The following is a 17,802-nucleotide window of genomic DNA, read 5'->3' as shown; positions in this document are numbered from 1 at the left end:
GGTAAAACGAGAAACGTCCAACTTCCAGAACGTACCATACAAAAGACTGAAGAATGAAGTTTACCTAGTGTTATTACGTTTAGTGGAAGATCATGGCTCAAACTTGTTTTCATCATCATTTTCAATTGTCTGTTTCAATTATGGCTATATGTTCATAAGCTGTTTGATAAACGTAGACAATCGGAATTTTGTTTGGATAATTCACTCATATATTGAAGAAAATGACTCATATATATATTAATTTCATTGTTCTTGTATCCAAAGTTTTGAAAATTTTGATATTAGTATAGCGTGGGAAATTCAAGAACAAAATGAGAATTACAGCCTCCCGACATGGGATTCAGGTGGGCATCACTGACAAGAGTCTAACCAAGCCATCAGACATAGGATTCTCTTGCTTTACAAGCTTATAAAACATTATGGTGTGCTGGCTCTTCGTTTTTGAATTATGAGCTATCAAATTTGGATTAAATGTTTCTCAGATTGCTGTTTTTAAAGAAACGTATTAAATGTTTATTTGAAGGAAGAAGGAAGTAACTGATGAGATAGTTGATTAGTTAGATTGTAAATACAGTGTGTACTTAAAACATTTATTTGAGAAGGAATCGTAAAGTAATTTTTCCCCCTCATTTTTCATTCTACATTTTAGTAATGTCATGAAAGTGTAATTACCGATAACATTTCACTGTCTTTGGTATGGTTACACACAGTTCGACAAAATAATAACACAAAATGTACTCAAGTGTAATTCAGACAAAATAATGAAATATTTCACCTATTTTATTCTAAGTACATTCCATTGTTGTCAATGAAAGAAATTGTGTTATCTATCCATGATTGTTGTGACCTCTATAACATCTCTTTGGGTTCGAAAATCCATTCATTTGTTGTGTATCGAGATATATCTAATTATGTTGTTTGAAGGCTAATTTAAGAAATAGGAAGTAGTCACAGGGAGGCAGTAAAAATTAATATGTTATCGAACATTGCTCACTAGCTCGCTTTCTAACAATCTAAGACGATACTTTTCACTTATTAGGGGCGGTCAGCAAGCAATTTCACCTTCTGAGTTTCATAATTACATAAATTTTATTATATTGTATAGCAAAAAAAAAAAAATACTAATAAAATACTTGAAACTCTTATATCAGCCCACTATGAGAGCACTTTATAGTACACCGTTGTAAGAATGTCTTTATAAAATAATGGTTAATCATCTCCAAATATTTAGAATCTGAAGATTGAATTAGAAAGAGTTAATTTGTTACTTTTCCTGAAGGACCTAATTCTTTCCTTCTATAACATGAAACTCCATGAGCACGTGGCAAACTGCGGCTATTCAATTAGCCCACCGATGGGACGGACTTCACAGAATTATTTAATTTTTCCGAAATCATTCATTCTTAGTCATATCAATCTAGTGGTGTATTACTATTCCTTGATCAAGTAGCACATTTCTTCAAAAAGTTTGCAAATTTTGCCTGTGTTTGACAGTAGTACCGATTAAATCAAACGAATTAATATCTATTTTCCTATCCCCTAGAAAACAAAAGTGGGAGTGCGGTGGCTCAGTGATAGAGCTTTCACCTTCGGTGCTTAGGGTCCCTTTTTCGATCCCAGCTCGCGCCGTGTGGACTTTGTGGTGGACAAACACCGTGCTCGTGGGTTTTCTTAGGGTTCTCCCGTTTCCTCCCACTTTCTTCATTCCACCATTTCACTCATCTCTCATCATCACCCTCTCCTTTAGCCTAGCCGGTATAACCATGGGACGTAAAGCTTAATGATTTCATTTCATTTTTCAAAAACAAAAGTATTTACAGTGACACTGTCTTGAAAAAATATACATCTTCCTTGCTGCTTCTCATTGAATTGCCAATCTCAGTTTCACTTACTAGTTCCTTAATGTCGATCCAGACACTCAAAGAACGTCCCACCTTAGGTCTCAATTCGCAAGTTTGGCATTTGGTTTGTATCTTTCAAATTCGGTTCTTTCCTAAGTTCATACGTGCTTCTGCCGTTCCGCTTAACACGTTTGCCGTCATCCAACTGCACTTGCTGCATTTTATCTGTCATTGAGAGGTTCTAAGAAATTGCTGTAAAACTTTCGCTAAAATATTCATCACGGGAATAATATACTTTCTGTGGCCTGGGCCTTTGTAATTATCCTCTACAGACAATATGCATATCAATCGATTGAGGATAACAAAAGAAATAGATTTACACCAATCTTCACCACTTTCGGAAATACACTTCCAGTTTAGAACCATTCCGGAGTCTGGGCATTTTTGGTAACCTTATATATTCAATATGTAAACAAATTGATTCAGAATGACGAAAGAAAATGATTCATACAAATCTTAGCCACTTCAGTAGATTCACCTCTGCTGAGAAGTGAACTTCCTGCTACCGTCGTACTAGTGAGAGTTAAGCACGACCAAAATTTCTTACGAATTCTGATCCAGTGTAATTGCTACTCAGATATCATTTTCAAAAGTGACTTAATATTTAATTCTAACCAATTCCTTTTGTTCTATTTTTTCTTTATTACTAGGGTCACGCAAGCAGGTCTTACAATATTGTAATGTAAGTGTGACCGTTTGTACTTTCGTCGCTCCTCAAAATAACTCTTGAATTGGATCGAATTATTGAAATCTTTTTCGCAGTAAATAGATAGTTATTATCCTGGCCGAGTTCGTGAGGGAACAGTGGTCTGACCTCTGACGTGTGGGGTGCCTGGTTCGATCCCTCAGCCAAGTAAGTACTCTCGTTGCATCCCTTATTCTCATTCCACCAATTCTTCCATCATTATTCACTTGCCTTAATCATCGTCTCCCTTAGCCTAATGGGCATAAGAGTGGGACGTTAAACTGAAATATTACATTTAATATCATTTCGGCGGAGTTCGTTAATGATCTCAGTCAGTCCAATCTTAACGAGTAACGGTGAATCATGATTGTCCTTAGTGCACGAGACAATTCTTGATCGGAAACGAATTTTTGGATTTTCTTTTTTAACAATAGACAGCCAGAGTAGTTATCTTATCCAAGATAGTTAATGAAGACAATCCGTTGAAATCTTAACGGGTAACGGTAACATACGTTTCATGTTGCTGCAGAACATGAAGAAATTTGGTATCACATATACCAGAGCTAACAGATATTCAAAATTCATTTTTTTTTTGCAAGTAGGAGCTATGAAAATTATCATTAGCCTATTGTAGCGATTCGATTTTCTTTTTCACTATTACCATACTTCATTCTCTGATATTGGTGCTCTAAAATAAAAGGCAGAGCTAAATTATTAGTTTATTAGCTTTCGTACGTGAAACCTTGGATATATCCCCAGTGTAAATACATACGTTTATACTTATTATCGAAGTGTTTATCCACGATTCATACATCCTTCATGCAGGAAATGACGTTTCATTCCAAATAAAGAAGAAAGGCAACATAATATTTTGTAAAAACAACATATTAGAAAAAAAAGTTTTTAACAAACAGCATACTGACGAAGTATATGGAGAAAGGGAACTTTGAAACTGAGAAACCAAATGGAAACTAATGTTGAACAATGGTTTTCAGTAACCGTTACTTGACAAGAAATTTTCGACTTACAATCTATGCTATACATAAGTGTTGGAATTCTTACAGAACGTCTTTGTCCGTCCGTCTATCTGTCGACAGGTATCACAACAAAAACGGTAAAAAAGTTATCAAGATGTGTCTCTTTTTTCAACCGAACGTTTTCTGTCCAGAGAATACGTTCTATCTTCTCCGTCAGTCCTCTATTCAAAGCGGAAGTTTTTTTTTTTTTTTTTTTTTTGGTTTCAACCCTTATCATCATAGGACAAAAACAATAAGCGATAGCAAGCAACCACTTTATTACAAGAAGTTTGAATATTGAATTCGCATAGTTTGGAAGTCTTAGTTTGTTTGTTTGTAATCTGATAGAGTGGACAGAATTGATTATTTTCTTCAAAATAATTGTTTCTGTATTTTCAGCCAGTCATAATCAAAACCAATAAAAAATGTTCTTATCTAAAAGGATAATGAGTTTGAGTTATAATAAGGATTAGGATTTTTTTTGAGTTGGGTTTACAGAAACTCCTTGATACATATATTTACTTACGATGACCAAAAATTTCCGGAATATTTATTATCCAAAATCCTAAATTTTACTTTCCGGATCTGGGAAAAAATTCGGAATTCGGAAATATGCTGGAATTTTTCCATATTCCGGCACTTTTTCCGAAATCTGGAATTTTTCTGAATTACGAAATTTTCTAAATTCCGGATTTTTCCGAATTTCGGATTTTCCAAAATCCGATTTTACTTTCCGGATTGCAAAAAGGAAAAATTCCGGAATTGGGCATCCCTAATATTTACCCTGTCTGTCCGTGTGTGTGTCCATTCGTCTGTCTGCGAAACGAAAGAAATTCAGGAACTATATGATGGATCACTATCAATTTTGACCAGGATGTAGAGGGTTAAAACTTAAGAATCGAGTTCGCTGATGGGTTTGTGATACTCAAACCGAAAATAATAAAAATAAACCATTTCAGTTTTTAACGTTGAACACTTATAGGGTCAAAAACAATGTTAGATAGCGGAAAGTTTTTTCCTGCAATCGGTTAAAAGTCTCAAGAATATATTTCATTTCTGTCCTTAGCTCTCTACTAAAACTGGAAGTAATACTTACCCACTGGAACATCTGGTCTTATTATTGATCTACAAAGAGCAGGGAGATAACTGATAGCGAGAGTAGGTTTCCTGGAATCGATTTTGCGTTCTAAGAATAAGCACTGGCTAGTCTCTTAACTCTCTATTCAATTGGAATTAGCAGAAATCGACAATTTAACTAACTCTATGGCCTATGGATTCCGGAGATTCAGTGCCGCGTTCACAAAAGCTCTCCATTGACTTCTATCCTTAGCCAACTGGATCCAGTTTCTATTTTGTATTCCTATTTATGCGAGATTCATCTTAATATTGTCTTCCCATCTGAACCTAGGTCTTCCTAATGGTCGTTTCCCGATTTGTTTTCCAGTTAAGAGTTTGAAAGCGTTCCTGCTTTCTTCCATCCTAGCTACCTGACCTGCCCACCTGAGCCTCCTAGACTTGATAACCCTAACAATGTTTGGTAAACCGCATAAATTATGTAGTTTCTCGTTATGAAGTTTCCGCTGTTCCCCATTCCCGTTCCTCTTGAGTCCGAAACCGAATATTCGTCTCAGGATCTTGTTCTCAGATACTTTTAAGCTACGTTCTTCCCTCACAATAAGCGACCATGTTTCGCAACCATGCAGAACAACAGGCATGATTATCGTTTTATATATTTTAAGCTTCAAATTCCTCGACAAAATTCGCGATGACAGAAATCAACAACTTCTGATTTTAAAGTTGATCGCTATAGAGTAAAAACGGTAATACATTGTGATAAGCAGTTTGCTGCGACCAAATTAACATACCAATAATCAGTGGCGTATTTAGGAAGGGGGTTCCGGGCTTAAGCCCCCCCCGAAATCTTACTTACTATAGTAAAGTATATTAAATATTTTGCAGAATTTTCACATTTTCAGGCAAAACCCCCACCGAAAGTTACCAAAGCCCCTCCCGAAACAAAATCGTAAATACGCCACTGCCAATAATATATGTATTTCGCTTACACTCTAGCCTCTCTACTAAAACCGGAAGTTATAAAAATCTACTACAACTTCCGGTTTCAATGTTAATTGGAAATATCACGTTAAACAAATCAATCACCTTATCGTATTGTACATGCGACACTATTACCTCTTGAGATCTTGGAAAAATAATGAAAGCCTTCCCCGATGCTCATTACAAACGTGTTTATTTAGAGGGAACAAATATTAGTTCATTTCTTACTTACTAGATGACGCTTCTCTAGATGTCTTGATAAATATGCTGTCGCCACCAATAAGGAATTTTAATACTCTAAACATTTTAATTTTTATTTCATTGCTTTATATGTGAAACGTTATTGGAAAGTATGACCTGATTCTTCTACGTTTTTGAATCATTCTATTTGCGACATTTCTTTTTCGTATGATAACGACGTTTATCTTCTTATAAGTAAGCGCCAATTATTGTCAAATACGCTAACAGAATTTCCTCTACGAAAAGAATGATTTAATTAGGAAAGGGATTTATTTTGTGTCATTTGCTTGAGAATCTACGATCGCTTATATACAAGTGTTATTAATATCGTAAGAAATTCGATGTTACTAAGTGAAAAAATCTTAGTTTTATTCGATTAAATATTAAATATTTACGATCTTTGCTTAATAGTGAATGAGACGTATACTTCTTACTCGTAACAATGCTATAAAGAGAAATTGCAAGTTACAGTCTTGCAAATTAGTTCAAATGTTGTTGCACAGGCCAGCGGCGCAAATCTGTCTTCAACAATGGGGGGAGGGGGTACGGGTACGACCATTCCGGTTTTCTTTTCTTTTTTTAACCGATGTTCAAATATTTATGAAGTTGAAAAACAATGCTGTGGAGGTTCAGGGGAGCAGAGTTGTCTTCAACATTAGAAGGCGAGCAGATTTGAGGCTTGTGGCTTATTCGGGGGGGGGGGGGGAGATGAAACTCATGTTACGATGGATGAATCTGATTTCTGAGGTGAACTTGTTGTATATTATGGAAGTAGCAGTCCGACACAAATCATCACATTTCTCCCCCTTCCCCCCAAAAAAATCATTTCAAATCGGATTATTGGGGGAACGGTCTCCTCCAGTTCCAAGATTGGGGAGGACATGTACCCCTCATCCACCGGGATTTGTGGCAGTGTCACAGAGAAGAAAATTCATAAGAGAAGTGGTTTCATATGAATGAAAGTAGTTCCAAAGATAAGTTTTAACTCAATCTGACTTACAAAAACATGTGGGCTGTCTAAAGAGTGTAGCCAGAACATGAAGTCGTCGATATTAGTAGCATAAAATGGAATGGGTGTAGTGAGCTAAAAGCTGATAAATATATAACAATTGATAGACCTGATTGAGTTGAATAAAGTATTATTATTAATAGCTATTATCAGTGACGTATTTAGGGGGGCTTCCGGACTTAAGCCCCCCCCCCCCGAAATCTTACTATAGTAAAGTATATGAAATATCTTGCAGAATTTTGACATTTTCAGGCAAAGCCCCTCCCAAAGTTAGCAAAGCTCCCCCGAAACAAAATCGTAAATACGCCACTGATTATTATTATTATTATTATTATTATTATTATTATTATTATTATTATTATTATTATTATTATTATTATTATTATTATTATTATTATTATTTTAGATTTAGGCCTAGAAATGTTTTCTTCCATGTTTTCCGATCTTCAGCTTCCTCTTTTAACTCCCAATATTTTCTTCTGTTTCTCAAATCATCGATCAGTTGTGTTCTTCTTCTTATTATTCCTCGTTTTCCTTCCATCTTTCCTTCTATGGCGGTATGAAGAAGACAATTTCTTTAGATGTGTCAAATCTAATTGGCCTTCCTACGAAGGATGCTGGCTAAAAGTAACCTCTTCTCTCTTACCTGTTTTAAAACATCTTTGTAGCTCTTTCTGTCCATTTTGTCTTCTCCATCTTTCTCCAATACTACATTTTGATTTTTTCTAAAAATATTTCTTCTCTAACTTCCGTAATGTCCAAGTCTCACATACAGTCCAATGCTTCAGATATAGCACTTGACCAACTTCTTCCTAAGTCCAATATTGAGCCTGTGAGTTAAGAGTAATCTTTTCTTGTTCAATGCTTCTTTGGCTATGGCAATTCTTGACCTGATCTCTTTGGTGCAGTAAGCGTCTCTTGTCAAAGTGATATGGGTGAGTGTAAATCGTTGTGAGCAGCTTTCAAGAAAAACGAATTTCTTGTAAGGGTAAAAATTGATGTTGTGCGATAACCATATGGATTATTATTAACCCTATTAACTCTCGAAAGAACAAAAAGAACTTGAGGGTCCCCTATGTGATATTTCTTATTTCCTAAATGCTAAATATTTTCAATTAGCTCCAAGATTTTTTAACATTACCTCTTTCGCCATTATATTTGTGTTTAACAAATCTCCGACTCACTCGTTACCAAAATTATTGAAAATTTCCGGAATTTGCATTTCTGGGCCTCGCAGAGCCCTACTCTTCTTAATGGTTTTAATGTACTTTTGCACTCTTTATAACAATTTATATTTTCAAATGAATGTCTCTTCTTGATAGCACATATCTTGTATGAATGAATAGTCTTCACAGTTTTAGCAAACGGGCGAACCTACATGTAATAATCAATTTCTTTGACAATGATTCCTCTGCTCCGTGTGTGGGTAATAATATTGCTATTTTAACTATTCTGATGACAGTGAGGATCCTATAGATTCTAACGCTGCAGAAGATAATACACTTCGAAGAGTGAAAACGAAAACTTTGGTTTTAAAGATCGTTGTATTAGATTATGCACTGAATCAAACATTTACTACACTAAGTCATACAATATTCTACGAATAGCTCCCGAGCCACGTATAGGAAATTTACATATTCATTTCTGTTTCGGATTTGTTTCTTACTTATGAAATTTTAACACAAATCCTGTTGAATTTTGCTTTGTATGATAGAGAAGCTGGAACCTAAATGCACACAGAGTAGAAACAGATAGGCAGAAAATAAATATTGGCTTTATTTGGGTTGCCCAAGTTAATGAAAATAGTTTTAAAATGTCGAAAATTGTTAGGTATTATGATGAAACCAAGTGGGTCATAAATTTGATAGTTCAAGTAGTAAAGAAATAACCTTGAAAGATAATGTACAACGAAATTATCCCAAGCATTCTTTTAAAATGTCTTGTAATTGCTACCATGAATTCCTTTTGTTGTTTTCTTGTGTAAGTGTAAGTGTGAAATGCGAGAAAGGAGTTTAACAAGGAGATGCAATATGAAAGGCTATAGCCACCGATACTGAAAAGAGAAGCACGAGCTAATTAAAAGAAACTTGTAATGGTAAATCTGGGAAGATGTAAAATGCAAATTCGCATAAACAAGCCTATAAAGTCAAATGCGATGAGGAAGAGACACTAGCAAACTACTACCGTATAGTGCAAATTGTGATATTATACAAAACGTACCACTTGTTATAATTTAGTTATTTCATACAAGACTTGTTTCTCATTCTATAATATAATTATTCATATTTCATTTCGTTATCGAGATTCTGCTGCACGGAAGTTTTTAAAAAAGTAAAATTATATTGCTTACAAGTGCAGTTGTTATGTTATACTTTAATTTTTATTATCCTGCAAAATTCGACTCTTGGCAAACAAATAATTGTCAAAATTATCAAAAACGTGTATATCTTCAATAATGTTTGCAATCAATGGTGTATACAGAGTTTAATCAACAACGGGATTTATACATAAAAATAATAAACTTATTATTAATTAAAACAATATATGTTGATTTCGTATTCTCGGTTCTTAATGGTTTCGTAAGTTTGAACATAAACCCTATATAGCCAGGGCACGTTTCTTTTTTAATTCATCTTTTATTTATATGGTATTATATTAATCTTCTTTTAATGTTATCTACAAAAAGGGGGTTAAAACACGGTAACCATCTTTGGGTACGGCTCTGATATATTATAATATATTTTAAAGCTTAGTTATAATAATTACATCAGTATATAGAAGTAATTCTGTTTATAGCTTAATATTTACCTGCATTTAAAATGAAAGTAAAGAAGGCTAGACTGGCAGCGAGGCCCCCAAAGTTCAAATTAAGGTATAAGAGGTAAAAAATCTTGTAAAGGTTAAGAAAAAACTATAATCTTGAGATATACAATCATGAATCTTATTATTATGATACTAGCAAGACAACTATACAAAATATGATTAATGTGATAAACTGCAGTCCAAAATTAGGAAAATGAAATCTTTCAGTTTAACGTCCCACGTTTATGCCCTCTTGGCTAAGGGAGACGGATGATTAAGGCAAGTGAATGATGATGGAAGAATTGATGGAATGAGAATGCGGGAGGAAACTGGAATATCCCGAGAAAATCCACAGACACGATGTTCTCCACCACAAATTTACTTGACCGGAAATCGAACCAGGGACCCCACGGTACCAGAGGTAAGTGCGCTACCACTCAGCCAGCCTGCTTTCCCCAAAATTACGATTGCCTTTTAAACTATAGCTTATATTTAACTACATTGTTGTTCAAAAATGAGACACTATATGTCAATCGATAGACCAGATCAAGCTGAACAGAATGACATACTTGAGGGTAAAATTATGACCCGTAGATTTCCAGAAAATGAAGGAAAACCAACTTTTATGTCCCTAAATAGTATGTCGTTTGTTTCCAATAATAATTGAACCTTTTATTTGATAGTTTATAATTGACAGTCGGGACAGATTATTTATTTATTTACTCTATATGTAAAAGGCACTAGCAGATTGTATCTATTGTTTTTTATCTAGAAATACTCCGAGCATCGACGCATATATTACTGAGAGTGATATTATGGTACTAAGCATAGTATAGTACTATAGATACTATACATTATTATATACATATAGATAGTGTATAGTATAGTATTATAGGTACTATATAGTACTATATGTTATAGTATAGTATATATTATAAGTAACTTGTAGTTATCTGTCCAAACGAAATATTGCAAATAACACTATATACTCTAATATATAAAAATGAAACTGATCTTATATGTGATCGAAACTTGGGAAAATGACCGAACAGTTTAAATTAAAATTTTGAATGCAGTTATCATCTATGTCAAACTGGAATTTTATTGTGTCACTTTGATTAAAATTTATGGACTATGCTAAAATTTACAATAGCATACTTATATTATTCAATGTGTTACAAACTAACTACTACCGTCTCCTTTAGCCTAACCGGCGTAACCGTAGGACGTAAAACTCTAAGATTCCATTTCATTTCATTTTTCAAACTAACTACTGTACAGTATCACAAGCATCGAGAAGCTACCAAACTTTGGAGGCTTTTTACAACAAGTGATACGAACGAGACAATGCACACCCAAAGTACCTTGCGTCGAATGTCACGATCATGATATGACGTTATTTTGAATAAGTTTAGCCCAGTTTAAGATTTAGAAAAAAAAAGACACTCGGCAAACTGGCACAATTTAACAGTCCACCTAGATATAGTCACTGTATTGTCTTTATTCATGGCAGTGGGAAAGAAATCTCTATCTTTTCAAAATTAGCAGCTTTTTTATATTCATTTAAGCTTATTTCAATAATGTTTATATTATCTTTTAAGATTTTGAATCCATATTATTTTGATAGCTGAATTTCTTATAGAATGAATTCCTCTCTGAAAATAACATAGTTGAAGTCCATACAAGAAACTATATATGCTATATAACTACGAGCCCAAAAGCAGAACATTTTGCACCCCATTTGCATTTTTCTCAGTACAACGTCTAACTTTCTGGGGAAAAAAGGGAGACACTCGTTATAAACGAGGCATCTGATCATCCTGACAGTATGAAAGAACTGGAAAATATAGCTTTTTCAAAGAACTTTATTTAGAAAAAAGTGTCTGGTAAAGTATCACGTCGAATCATACAGATGGTTTTCAATTGATATAAGGATTCTAATGACGTTTTCAGCAATTTGGTTTCATAAACTGTTCCAGAGATATGAAAATCATTTCTAAAGATTAATATATTACTTAAATTGCCTATTTTTGGGAAGATTTACAACAATTGTTGATCTCCTATTCTTCCACTTACAAAAATAGTTTTAGTGGTTATAATTACAAGTTTCTGGGATTACAGAATTTTAAGCAGATTTCCAAACTTTCCCATGTTTACCATATCTTCGGAATGATTTGAGATATCAAATTGCTATAAACGAAGTAATGATTTTTACATCTACTGAAAACCATTTCTAAAATTGGATGTAGTACTTATCTAGGCGCTTTTGGATATAAAACCTTTTGAAAATGTCAAAGTTTCAAACCCATGTAAATTTTAACCCATGATCATAGTATGATAATGATACTATCATAGTATCATAGTAGCCAGCCCAAAAATTCAGGGGGGGCTCGACCCAATCATATTATACTTCATCATCATATTATAGTTCATTTGTAAGCCTACCGTGAAATTTTATGGAGGCAAGCCAAAGTTTAGGGGGGCGGCCCCCTTGTCCCCCGTGGATACGGGCCTGTAGTATAGTACTTTGGTTGTTCATAGTTCTATAGTTCTATCCATTCTACTTGTATTAGTTTTACTGCAGGGGGCTTCTAATGTTTGAATGTTCGTTATACTGCAGAGCCCTTAGTTTGCAACATTGAATAATAGGTATGGTATTTAACAAAAACATGTAAATTCGAAATATGTAATATTGGTTTTAGAATAAATATAACTTTATATTAGGCTGGCAACATTGCTTGTGTAGGATATTGATAAATATGTCAAACAATGTCCCCCTTGTCTATATTTGAATAGTTCGAAATTTCAGCGTTACTTAACTATTAATATAAAAGTTATAAAGGCATATCGAGATAAATAGTTCATTCTAGATATAAGTAAATGTCCCATAGTCAAAATGGGTAAGTCGGGGGGCGACACAAAAAGGTGAAAACTCTCTTTGCACTGAAATGCTTCAACATAGAAATTTCACATATTTGAACATCTAACATTTTTATGGATATCGTTAACCACTAGTTCACCTGTCACTTTCATGCTATACAAATTTACATGCTATCGATTAATGTGAGTAACCGCAAACTTCTGGAGCATTTTCATTATATTTACCCTATTAAGTTGTTAAGAGAGGGAATTCTATTCCAAATAAATACTAAGTTGGGGGAAATTCCCAATATTCTTAGGATTTCGCACCTGGTATATGAAATAACTGCATTGATTATTGGTTATTTTAAGTTAATATTTTAATATCATCTTGTTAAAAGCTATAGTACACATACTGTATAACTACAATGTTATACCAATACATTTAGCTCTTACCGCTGGTGTAGTGCCTAATGGTCATGTCTTTGGTGAACGGAACTCCGGGTTCAATTCCCGTTGAGAGCATCGAATCCATTACTGAAGTTCGGATTTAACTTTAAACTGTAGGTCCAGGTCTCACATAGCCTCAGCGCTGAAGAGGGAGAGTAAATTTTAAAGAAACAACAACCAATTACATTTATCAATAACGGAATATGATTTAACAGAAAAATATTATAAATTTCCCCTTATCTCACCTATACACTTTAACAGGAAATCTGCTATTTATTGTTCGATAGCAAATGATACAATAAATAAGTAAAGAAATGTGTTTCTGCTAATTGTACTTTAAATAAAAAGAATTTTGCAAAAATCTTAAATTTGATCTTCCTTTAAATATCATCATAGGACTTAAAAGACCTTTTTCTCAGTTTTTTAAACTAGAAAAATACGTTTACCAACTAAGGTGTGATAGACACTGGTTGCCTAACATTTGAAATAACTAAAAGAAAATTAAACGAAGGAACACAGTAGATTGAAGACAGCACAGACATCTACTTACAATGATTCTCATCTTCTCCAGAAGTCGCTAGAACGGGTTTTACCAGCAACAACACAACGGTAATGTCCCTGATGAAATGATTATGACTAAAGGCGAAAACTTTCATTTATAAGATTCCTTAAATCTAGGATAGAACTTTCGTTTTCAATCTTCCATCTGTCGCTTCTCGCTTTGCTTTTGTTAGCCACCTTCTTTCTATCTAACGAAATGCACAATATATTTCTGTGCTCCCCCTCCCTTTCCCATATATTCTTATTGTTAAGACAGTCATAAACACCTTTAAGAGCTAGTAAGAAGTTCGTCTTGAGAGCAAAAGCAGATGACCCATGACGCCAAATGGATAGCTGTCCTTCTCCTGTCCCACTTCTAGCCCAAAAAGCAGTCTCTTCACTTTACTGACGAGAAAGGCCACATCAAATTGTATCATATAAAACTTTTTTTTTTTTCAAGTGACTGTCCTCTTCCGTAATTTGGCATATAAAAACAGAAAGACGTGCTCTTCTATTATACTTCAAAGGATTGTGGCGACCGTGACCATTCATATTATAACTTAATTCATGGTCAACCCTCTTTCCTCTATGCTTTTAACTCTGTTCCATCTTGTGTTTATTAAATTGCTCTCTATTTTTTCTTTTTTTTTTTAATATAGGAGGTACCATTACTTTACTGCTAAGAGAAAAAAAAATGCATGCCTGACCATATTTTGTGTCATTTTCCTTGCACTTTCATTTGCTGCATTTTGCATGACTTTTTCCTCCCTCTTCCACTTTCCATGTACTGTACGTGATGCACTGTGTTTCTGTCTGTACTGGAAAATTGTACCGTCATTGCTTTAGTTCTAACAAGGATGAGTTTAAAAAAAGGAAAACTACAGAAAGGAATGGTTGATATCACATTTGCCTGCAACGCTTCTTTTCTGAGAACTCAAAATAACTTTCGTGTTTCAAATATAGTAGTTTTGTTTGAGTTTAACAGAACGGTAGCAATTAAGAAGAAAATTGTTTTGTTATTAAATTGTAGTCATTTGTATATGGGTGTATTTGTATTTTTTTCAAGGAAAAAAAGATTGCGTATAACTGTATAAAAAATCAAACTTCATTTGATTTTCACTCTACGTATTACATAGTACCCGAACACCTCCGTACCATAATATCTCGCAATCTTGTATAACAAGATGGGGTCTACCACCATAAAAAGTTTGATCCCAATGTCCGAAAACGGCAATCTCGCAGACTGAAAAGCGATAAATCCGTAATTATATTATCTTCTTAGTGAAATGAAAACCACTGAAAATATCCATCAGAATGAATGTCCATAATAGAAAAAACAAAAAATGAAATGAAATATTTCAGTTTAATATCCCATGATTATGTTCTTTCGGCTAAGGGAGACGATGATTAAAGCAAGTGAATGATAACGGATGAATTGGTGGAATAAGAAAGTGGGAGGAAACGAGTACAACGAAAAAACTCATGAGCACGATGTTGTCCACCACAAACTTACTTGGACGGGGATCAAACCAGGAACCCCACGCATCATAGGTAAACGCTCTATCCAGGCAGGTATCCAGGGGGGTCTAGGAGGGCCGCTCCCCCTAAATTTTTCTGGCCCCTTCTAAACTTTTCATTGTAGGCTTACAAGTGAACTATAATATGCTGATGAACTATGATGGGTTGGATCGGGCCCCCCAAATTTCGACCGCCCCCCCTAAATTTTAGGGCTAGCTACGGACCTGGCTCTATCATTGAACCACCTTGCCCCCGGTCCGTAGATGGAATGTGGCCATGGTTTCAGTGTTTCTGAAAATTTCAGTTGTTTGTTTAAATAAATATATGTTAAAACACTTAAAAAAAAAAAAAAAAAGCAGATAAGAAATTGGTTAGCTTGGTTCGTCACCAACCGAAAAGAGAGAAAGAACAAGGAAAGTTCCGATTTTTGTATGGGACGAAATAGAGACATAATTTAGTTTAACATTATAGTACTTCAGGCTCAATGTTTCTCCAAGAGAAGGTGACATTTTTTCCTTTCCTTACATGCTTTCCCCATAAATTCATTTATCAGGAAGTTAATCTTCATAACATAAATTTAGCTGCATTTCCTGATTATCTTACTAGAGCACAATGGGAGGCCTTACTAGAGCACAATGGGGGGAATTTCCTTCCGAGGGGCTGGAATACCCCTTAGTCGACTCGGGTTCAGGAATTTTTCCACGAGAAACTATTTTAAGAATGTTCATATAAAAACTCGGTTTTTGAGTATTTTCGTGTATAATTTTCTATAACATAAGGGCATATTTTTTTATTTTCCCCAGAAGGGACGGAGAGCAAGGACTCTCCTTGCTCCCTTTCCCCGTAACTATGGAGAAGCTCATTATGTAAATAGAAATATAATATTTTAGGCAACATAGCCTGACTGTATTTCAATATTTAGTTAGCCGGTATGTCGAGTCAAAATTGTAATAAAACATACCACCTCTACTTTTTTCCACTTGAAACACTGTATTGAATCAAATGTTAACAGAACTTTCTTTCTACATATTTTTTTTTTTTGTTTTCATTATTCCATCAACTACTGTCTGTTCCAAATGATAGGTTAAAAGAGCAATAGAAAACTGTTTCTGAAATTAACATTTGATACTGCAGGCAAGCGACGACGAAAAATTATGATAAAAAATGTCCACACTGTTGCAGAACAGCATTATGCTTCCGAAAGCTTGAAACTTTCCTAACTAGTAGCAGGAATTCTGAGAATTCCGTAACTTTTCTAGAAATTTGAAATTCCCTGACTTTTCCAGGATATCCCGCTCATTCGCCAGCATGCATAGGAAGTAATACAAATCTCCTTATAAGAAAGAGTATCCAAAAGCTTGCTGTTGCGTTTTATTTTTAACGCTGATTCTTCTTTTCCTCGTTTCTTTTTGTTTAATCCTTCCTTAATTTTTTCATTACTGGTTTGCAAGGGGGGTCCGGACCCACTGGACCCCCCGTCTTTTCTACGCGAATGGGACAGTACAAAATAAATGGTAGAAGATAAGAGAGGGGGAAGAACAAGATTACTATAATTAGTAAACGATATTAGAGATGAAAATATTTAACTTAAAACTAAGACATTAACACAACCACAGTGCACGAAAGCTCCTAGCCCGTGACGATGATCTCCCAGAAATTATTACAGAAAAACCTGTCTTTAGCGGAATCGAACAGGGCTCGCAAAAAAAAAAAAAAAATCAGTTAAAGGTAGTTTTCCGGTTAACAAAGATAGGCCTATGAAAAAATATTTAAACCATATACATGAATTTAATGGAAATACTGCGATAAAATATAATGTTATACGTACCTTATTCAATTACAACATTTATTTCTCCTACGAATTAATTCACAAAACTTACAACGAACAGAAAAAGGAATACTATACACACATTAACTTACTTTTTTCCCCAATAGTCAAGAAGGATTTTTTGTACACATTGCTGCTTTAGTACTCGAATGTTTACAAACACTTTAGTCCAAGAAAGAACACTTTAACCTGAGAACAACGCTAACCATGTGAGAGTCATTTTGCCATAAGACAATCGCAATTCGTTTAAGCTTTTGACAGCAACTTGAAAAGTCCTTAGCATTCGCTCTTCTTCCAACTCAATGCCACATACCTCTTTTTTCTTCACCTTCTTTTCTCCTTTTACGTATGATCTTCAATTAAGGAAACTATATTCGTTTTGTCTCCTTCGGTTTGCACATCACTAGTTGTTTTACAGACAATATAGTGTATGTACCCGACATTTTTATAGGATATCTGAATTTTTTAAATGTTGCATTCAGTAACTTGAAATTTTCGGTCAAAAGACATATTTTGATTTCCATTATTTATGTAAAACAGTTTTCGTTTTATGAAAGAAGCTTAACACGTTTTAAAACCGGTTATTTTTAAAGAGTTTCTCAGTTGGATCTACATCTACTTGTATATTCGTGTATATATAAGGAACCACTGGTTTTATTTGGATTCGATAATCACTAATGGAATAAAGTTATTTCCAAGTTAAGCTCTTAACATAAAATATTTGGTACAAATTTAGTAATTAATATTATAACTTAGTTTTTAAGAAATCAATTAATTCTTGCAGTCTGATGAAAAAAGCATATCCTAAAATACGCCGCAACCAAATATTGACCAATGTAAGGTGGGTTACATATAGGTAAGGAACTGCGAACATCTTGTGGCTAGCTTTCTCCAAATAG

The 17,802-nt window shown here is 34.3% G+C and overlaps 1 protein-coding gene across 1 annotated transcript in view; it reads right to left on the bottom strand.

The window, feature by feature from the left end:
- Window positions 1-13,636, bottom strand: part of LOC145694114 (uncharacterized) — a 44,756-nt gene extending 31,120 nt beyond the window's left edge. Inside the window, exon 1 of the mRNA XM_081770233.1 lies at window positions 13,568-13,636. Coding sequence (XP_081626359.1) covers window positions 13,568-13,579 — 12 coding nt within the window. The 5' untranslated portion in view covers window positions 13,580-13,636. The remainder of the gene's footprint in view (window positions 1-13,567) is intronic.
- Between the last annotated feature and the right edge of the window lie 4,166 nt (window positions 13,637-17,802).

This window comes from Thermobia domestica, chromosome 9 (assembly GCF_964235325.1).
Source record: "Thermobia domestica chromosome 9, izTheDome1.hap1.1, whole genome shotgun sequence".
NCBI lineage: Eukaryota > Metazoa > Arthropoda > Insecta > Zygentoma > Lepismatidae > Thermobia > Thermobia domestica.
The sequence above is the reverse complement of the archived record's forward strand: the minus strand, read 5'-3'. Positions and strand labels throughout refer to the sequence as shown.